We start from the raw sequence: 8294 nt of genomic DNA on the forward strand, positions 1-8294 counted from the left end.
TTCTTTGAATGACTCGGTTCATATATGTTGAGAGCCGACTCACATACATTGGCGTTAGAAAATTTGTAAACTCTTTACAGTTTTCTGTATTTCTGCATAGATTTGACCTGAAATGTGATCAGATCTTTATCTAAGTTCTACAACTACATAACAAACAGTATACGTATCACATTTATTTATTTATGAAATTTGGCCAACATTTAATAACTTTTCTTTTTTAAATAAAATTGTTACTCCACAATTGACTCCACTTGATCAGCAAATAACCACTTCAACCACTTTTTTTTTTTAACTTTGTTGTCATTTGCTGATGAGTACCACACATGCTACATTCTAAGACCACCAAGCTCAACTCAAAGAAAAACTATATTACATTGTGTGTTTTTGCAACAGCAAATTGGTTCAAATATTGTACAGAGTAGGATCCAATGCACTGCTGATTGTTGATGCAATTATCAGTATCCTATAAATTAGATATTTTTTTTAAATCACACACAGGCAATTTTGTTGTATATTCTGTATATTATATAATAAAGTAGTTTATTCTGATGACTAAAACAGCTCCTCCCCCTGGTGGACGGTCCGTGTACTTTTTGGCATAATTTTCTCTAGTTTAATATAATTTTTTCTAGTTTGGTATAATATTCTCTAGTTTTCCGAGACAACAAAAGAGTGTCAGTCAGTGACGAGGACATTTCTAGAGCAGATATTTTCTAATATTTCTTGCGGAAAACTCTCTTGCTTTTCCATATTCTCGTGACACTTCCTTGTTTTGAACTCTAAAATTGTTTGAGTCAATGTTCCAAAGCTATGAATTTCCATTACCAATTGGAGCGATGTTAGCTGCAGTAGCTTGCCGGTGGAGATCCCGGTTTTTGTACTAATTAATTAACACATTTTTTTTAATCAAATCAAATAAGTGTCTGTTTTTCTTTTTCAGTGTAATTTTTTATAACATCAAATAGCAAAACATACACAGACCTAAAAGCTTGCAGACATATACAATATGTAAATAAAAAAAACAGATCAAGTCAAGTTAGAAACAAACAGTATCAACTAGGACTAGGTAAAAGCAAAAAACAAGCAATCCAGAAACAAGATTACTCTATGGGCATTCTCATATTCAGTGTGTTTACTATTTCTCTACTGAAGTCCCAGAAGACTGTGCTAGAATGCATTTCATGGATGTCCTCTGGGATGATATAAATTAGAATGTCGTGGGAAAAGTTCATTTATTTCAGTAATTCAACTCAAATAGTGAAACTCGTGTATTATATAAATTCAGTACACACAGACTGAAGTAGTTTAAGTCTTTGGTTCTTTTAATTGTGATGATTTTGGCTCACATTTAACAAAAACCCACCAATTCAGAAATTAGAATATGGTGACATGCCAATCAGCTAATCAACTCAAAACACCTGCAAAGGTTTCCTGAGCCATCAAAATGGTCTCTCAATTTGGTTCACTAGGCTACACAGTCGTGGGGAAGACTGCTGATCTGACAGTTGTCCAGAAGACAATCAGTGACAAACAAACAGCCACAAACATTCATTGCCAAAGAAGCTGGCTGTTCACAGAGTGCTGTATCCAAGCATGCTAACAGAAAGTTAAGCGGAAGGAAAAAGTGTGGAAGAAAAAAGATGCACATCCAACCGAGAGAACTGCAGCCTTGAGAGGCTTGTCAAGCAAAATCGATTCAAGAATATGGGTGAACTTCACAAAGAATGGACTGAGGCTGTTGTCAAGGCATCAAGAGCCACCACACACAGACGTGTCAAGGAATTTGGCTACAGTTGTCCTATCCCTCTTGTTAAGCCACTATTGAACACAGACATCAGAGGTATCTTAGCTGGGCTAAGGAGAAGAAGAACTGGACTGCTGCCCAGTTGTCCAAAGTCCTCTTTTCAGAGGGTTTTGTAATTCATTTGGAAACCAAAGTCCTAGAGTCTGGAGGAAAGGTGGAGAAGCTCATATCCCAAGTTGCTTAAAATCCAGTTTAAAGTTTACACAGTCTGTCATGGTTTGGGGTGCAGTGTCATTTGCTGGTGTTGGTCCACTGTGTTTTTCAAAACCCAAAGTCACTGCACCCATTTACCAAGAAATTTTAGAGCACTTAATGCTTTTTTCTGCTGACCAACATTTTAAAGATGCTGACTTTTCAAAATTCAAAAATGCTGACATTTTCCAGCAGAATTTGGCACCTACCCACACTGCCAAAAGCACCAACAGTTGGACCATGGTGTTGGTGTGTTTGACTGGCCAGCAAACTCACCAGACCTGAACCCCATAGAGAATCTGAGAGATCATCTCATCTTACAGACCTACTTTGTCAATCCTGAGGTTCTACCTCTTGGCTTGGTGGTCACTCTGTCAGGGATTGATCTGCATGGTCAGCCAGTGACTCATGGGATTGCTTTGGATGGGGCCACCCAGAGACTGTCATGCCTTCTTTGAACCATTGTCGCGTCAGTCACCTGTATGGTCTTGTCTTTATCAGCAATCATTTGAAAAGTTTAGCAGGAAGGAATTAGTGTTGGGTCCATGGTGAACTTCGTGCTGACCCATTAGTTCCTCAGGAGCTCTCGGTTTCACTATTATAAACTGTTGCAGAAATGACATTTTCATTTCATTATTTAATGTCCAGTTTCACTCAAATGAGCATAGGGTCAAGTCAAGTTAAACCAAGCCAAGAAGCTTTTATTGTCATTTCAACCATATATTCAATTCAATTCAATTTATTTGTATAGCACTTTTAACGATTTTCCATTGTCTCAAAGCAGCTTTACAGAAGCATGGAAACAGAAGAGAGAGATAAATAAATAAATAAATATATTATTATTAATATTAATAATAATAATAATAATAATAATAATAAGAAGAATAAGAAGAAGAAGAAGAAGAAGAAGAAGAAGAAGAAAAAATAAAAATAAGTGAATATATAAAATTAAAGTTTAAAATTTATTTAAAAAAGATTAACTTCACTATATATCTATCCCTATCCCTAATGAGCAAGCCGGAGGTGACGGAAGGAAAAACTGCCCTGAGATGATAAGAGGAAGAAACCTTGAGAGGAACCAGGCTCAGAAGGGAACCCATCCTCATTTGGGTGACACTCTACAGTAAATAGTGTAAATGTAATTAATTTCATTTCTACAACTGTTTATAAGAGTGTAACTAAGAGCTCCTGAGGAACTAATGGGTCATTGTAAACTCTTGAGTTCAGCACAGACCTGATTGCTAATAAAGACCAGACCATACAGCTGACTGACACAACATTGGTTCAAAAGAAGGCATGACTGTCTCCGGGCGGCTTCATTCACAACAATCCCATGAGACACTGGCTGACCATCCAGATCAATAACTGGCAAGCTGACAATCGGGCGATGAGACTCTAGCCAGCGATAGAACATCAGGATTGACGAAGTCGCTCCGTAAGAAGAAACGTTCAGGCTAGGAACTAGGAACACTGCGAGCTCCGGAGTGGCATACAGTATATAGCTCGACAGAGAGAGAGGAAAAAATGTAATATATAGCTGACGCAGTACATAGTGAAATGAGATGTTTCTCCAGGATAATGGTTTCCTTCTGAGTATGGTTCCTCTCAAGGTCTCTTCCTTAAGCCCTTCAGAGGGTGGTGAAAACCGCCCAACAAATCATTGGTATTGAACTACCCACCTTGGAGAACATTTTCAAAAAACGCTGGCAGACGCTATCGTTGTCTCAGAGCCAGAACAAATAGACTGAAAAATAGCTTATTTCCCGTGGCTGTTTCTGCACTGAACAGCTGATATGGTGTTAACAACCACCACTGCACTGTCACTTTTCTTCTGTGTTTTGCACTGTTTGGCACCACTTTAAAACCATGCATCCTTGCTCCACCCAAAAACTATCATTACACTTCTGTATGTCCATCCATATTTATTCTGTTTATTCTGTGTGTGTGTGTGTATGTATATATATATATATATATATATATATATATATATATATATATATATATATATATTTCATAATGACATTCCTTTTGTACAGCTATATCTGTCATACCACTTCATACTGTATCATACTTATATAGAAACCACACTATATATACCCTTATTCAGTTATATGTACATATTACTACACCTTCTGTATAACCTCATACCCTTATTTATTACACTGCCACTTAAGCTAATCTATGCACTTCTGGTTAGATGTTAACTGCATTTCATTGGCTCTGTACACGTTCCTTGCACAATGACAATAAAGTTGAATCTAATCTAATCTAATCTAATCTAATCTTATATCATCTCAGGGAGTTTTTCCTTGCCACCTTTGCCTCCAGCTTGCTCATTAGGATAGATGTTAAAGATACATATTATTTTAAACCTTTAGTATTTTATTTATTTATTTATTTATTTATTTAAATTCTTTCTCTATACTTCTGTACATTTTATATTCTTTTGCTGACAGGTCTGATTATTTTCATGATTCTCTGCCACGAGAATCCCTTCAGGGGTAGACAGGGCAGCCTCCAACACTCAAGAACTCACTCCTAGGGCTACTGGGGTGGCCTCAAATGCACAAGAGCTCCTAGCCGTGTTTGAAGATGAAAATGACAGGACAACCTTCATCACAGAGCTCTCTCCAGAGGCTGACAGGGCGGCTTCCAAATGCAGCGCTCCAAGCACCATTTCATGATGAGTCTCCAGCACAGCGCTCCCTCTAGAGGCTGACATGGCTGCCTCTCTGTCAGATCAGCAAGTGGAGGACCAAGTCCATATTAAATGTTTTTAAATGGCATGTTTAGGGAAAAGTAAAGAAGTCACAGTCAGGTGTGCACAAAACATCTGCTATATGGTGTAGTTCTGTGTGGTCCAAACATGAACACTGCAATTTTACTAACATTTGCTACTCACAAGCTTCTCTTTTTATTGTAATGTTGATACTAAACACAACTACAAATGAATACAGGTATAAAGAGATGATAGATGGCAAGTAAAATAATGTCTTAAAAAGATGTTGGGCCACTAAAAGGCACCAGAAAAATATGACTTGAATTTGGTCAACCTAAACATCTACATAAACATCTACAGTGCCCTGTACATGAGTTAATTGTCAAACAAAAAAGAAGGAAGGAACACAAAGAACAGCTAAATATGTGAAAGGAAATAAATGACAATTTAAACAAATCTATTCTACAAGAGCTCAGTTAAACCAAAAGGTTTAAGAAAAATGCATCTGAAGTATTCCACAGGCAATAACATGCAAAAATGTTAAAACTGGCCTAAAAGGTTAATATTAAAAGTGTCTCTTAGAAGCAACGCATTTGCAAGTTAATTAAAGTCATTTTTACTTGGATATCCATAAACAGTAGAGGAAACATAATTGGTCCTCAATGACCATAATGAAAAAATAAGATACAAAACAGAGGTAAGGACAGACTGTGTACTTTTTCACCCTATCTTAATTTCTTAAGGCAGCAACTTTTTTAACAAAGAAAAAATTCCGAATATGTTTCTTTATAACCTGACCACTCATGCCATAGATAACTGGATTTAACAGAGGAGGAAATATCATAAAATATAAAGACATGAAATTTCGGAAATCGTAAGACAAATACCTTGAATTTAGCCGACTTTGTACTATTTCAAAAAATACTCCAACAAAATAATTCAAAACAGTAAGAAGATGAGGCGTACATGTTTGGAGGGCTTTGGTTTGGCATTCCTTAGAAGAATAGATGCAGACACGCAAAATCAATGCATAAGAGAATAAAATTATTAGAACCTGTGGAATCATGTAAACAGCCATTAGACCAAGTCCAATTAGGCTGTGGGTAGTGATGTCTGTGCAAGATAGTTTTATGAGTTCAAAATTTACACAGTGTGTCTTATCTATAATTTCTCTGCAAAAGTTTAAGCGTATCGTGAATGACTCATATATCAGAAAAGTAACTAATGGATAAGACCATACAAAAAATATAAATGCCTGCAACTTTTTTGTCGACATCATATAATGATAGTGAAGTGGGTAACAAATAGCAACATAACGATCATAGCTCATTAAGGCCAATATAGTTAGTTCAATGATATTATAAGTGTGTAAACAGTAGATTTGTATGAAACAATTTGTTAAAGATATCTTATGCTCCTCAATAGTAAGATTAAATAACAGATGAGGAATCAAGCTTGTGCTGCCATAGATGCCATTACATGACAGATTGCATACAAAGATATACATTGGATTATGCAGTGTTCTTTCGAAATAGATCACAGCAATGAGAAGTGAGTTTAGGATAACAATTGTAGCATAGAGTAGGAGAAAAATAAAAAAAAAGAAATGCTTCTGTTGGTCCATTACAAAGTAGCCATCCAGAGTGAATGTGGTAAAAGTTGATCGATTTTCCATAGTGTTTTCACCTTTGCTACAGAAGGAAGAAAAATTATTAATTATAATGCAGATATTTAAAAAAAAATACTTGATATCATCTTTTTGAATATTGTCACATCTAAAGCATGATGTTGTTGTAGTATATAAAGATGCTGTATAATATAAATGTTCATGCCAGTGTACCTCAGATAAGACTCTTGTTAAACGTTATAGTTCTTCCAAGACACCACAAAATAACATATTAATTGTTAAATTGCTATAGTGGCTATAATGAAGCACAAGAGTACTTTGGTAGATTTTATAGATAAGAGAAAAATCTCTTATCAAAATTAGAATCAAAAGTACTGACTTTTAATTTAATTCTCCCACCAAATACTAGCATGTCTAATTTTGGTTTAGAAATTTGTAAATGAAAGTTAATATGTAAGACAATTATTTTTAATAATTCCATTATCAAATTCATTATCAAATTATCCATTATCAAAAGTTCAGTTCAACTGTATTATGCATCTATTGTTACTTTTCATTTATGATCATGGAAATATATAACCTTCACTATAAGCAGTTGTCTCACCTTTTTGGAGAAATGCAGAGAAGGAAAATATTCTAATGAAATGATTTGCTTGGGACACCTGAGATAGGCACAGGCTCCCCGTGACCCGAGGTAGTTTGGATAAGCGGTAGAAGATGAATGAATGAATGATTTGCTTGGCTGACAAGCTTATTTTTATGGCTCAAAAAAATGGGATGGTCTACAATATTACCATCTCTTGTGGCCTGTTAAATGTCTCTTAGCATTTCCATCATGTCATCTTGTGAAAATAAACAAACAAAAATGACAGTTAGTTATAAGTTGTTAAAGATTGTAAACTCAGCAGAGGGTAGCAAGGTTGGATAAAACTGAGAGGGGAAGAGGCAAGACACAATCAACAAACAAATTACATGTTCATTTATATATAGAGATCACATAATTACATACATATAAAAAGACAAAACATTCAACTGCTGAGAACCGCATGTCATGCTACACTTGGACACTACTGTTTTTGGTAATTACATCTACAGTTATGCACATATACAGTAGATTTGCACATATACAATAGATATGAACGAAACTTAATTAATTAATTCCTATTGAAAAACAAGTGAATAACATAATGTATTTTAAACTGGGCTTTTTTATGGCTCTGTACATTTTTCCATTTAAAGGTTATTTAATAATGTTCAGAGCTTTATAAAGTAAAAAAATAAATAAAATATATTGTGTTGACATTCTTCTGTTCACAAGTCCAGCTACTGTGTTATCTTTTGGACACTGACACAGAATCATTCAATAGAGAAGTGTAATGTATGTGTGAGTTTTTCATATTGATTATGGGAGTACTGCAAACATCATCTGGCACAGCTGGAGTTATATTGGCAGAACTCAAAAATAATAGTTTTAATCATACAGTAGCACTTGACCCTAAACAGAAAACCCTGTATGTGCAGTGCAATACAGAGATAGTAGCAGCTGGTGTTTTTGCACATAAAGGTATGTATATATCATTCTGTGTTCCTTTAAATTAATTTAATTATACCATTTATTTCAGTAAATGTGGGTCTGGCCTTCTATTTAATTCTTTGTCTTGTTTCATAAAATATAAACATTGCTTTTTCATAATTAAGTCAATAAATTGGTACTGTCTGCCAAGGGCTACAAAGCAACAAATCTGCAAACAATCTAGCTAAATTTCACTGAATGTTATGTTATGTCACCTTTTGCAATTGTGCTGGCACAGCTAAAAACTGTTGTACTGATTAAAGTGGACTTCTTTAGGTTAGTTTAGTACTTGGAGCATCTGGAATTGTGAGTTTGTTTACAGGCTCAAAATGGTCTAAGATCTTTCTTTCTTTTAATGTTAAAAACATATCTTACCATT

General features: G+C 35.1%; 1 protein-coding gene across 1 annotated transcript; it reads right to left on the minus strand.

Moving 5' to 3' along the window:
* Positions 1–5445: 5445 nt before the first annotated feature.
* or62b5 (odorant receptor, family 62, subfamily B, member 5) lies at positions 5446–6390 on the minus strand. The gene has a single exon (XM_060891689.1). The coding sequence runs from the start codon at positions 6388–6390 to the stop codon at positions 5446–5448; it is 945 nt and encodes a 314-aa protein (XP_060747672.1).
* Positions 6391–8294: the final 1904 nt, after the last annotated feature.

The sequence above is a fragment of the Tachysurus vachellii genome, chromosome 17 (assembly GCF_030014155.1).
Source record: "Tachysurus vachellii isolate PV-2020 chromosome 17, HZAU_Pvac_v1, whole genome shotgun sequence".
NCBI classification, from domain to species: Eukaryota; Metazoa; Chordata; class Actinopteri; order Siluriformes; family Bagridae; genus Tachysurus; species Tachysurus vachellii.

Coding starts and splice junctions, on each gene's coding strand:
- or62b5 (XM_060891689.1), bottom strand. CDS start 6,390: ATGGAAAATCGATCAACTTTTACCACATTCACTCTGGATGGCTACTTT.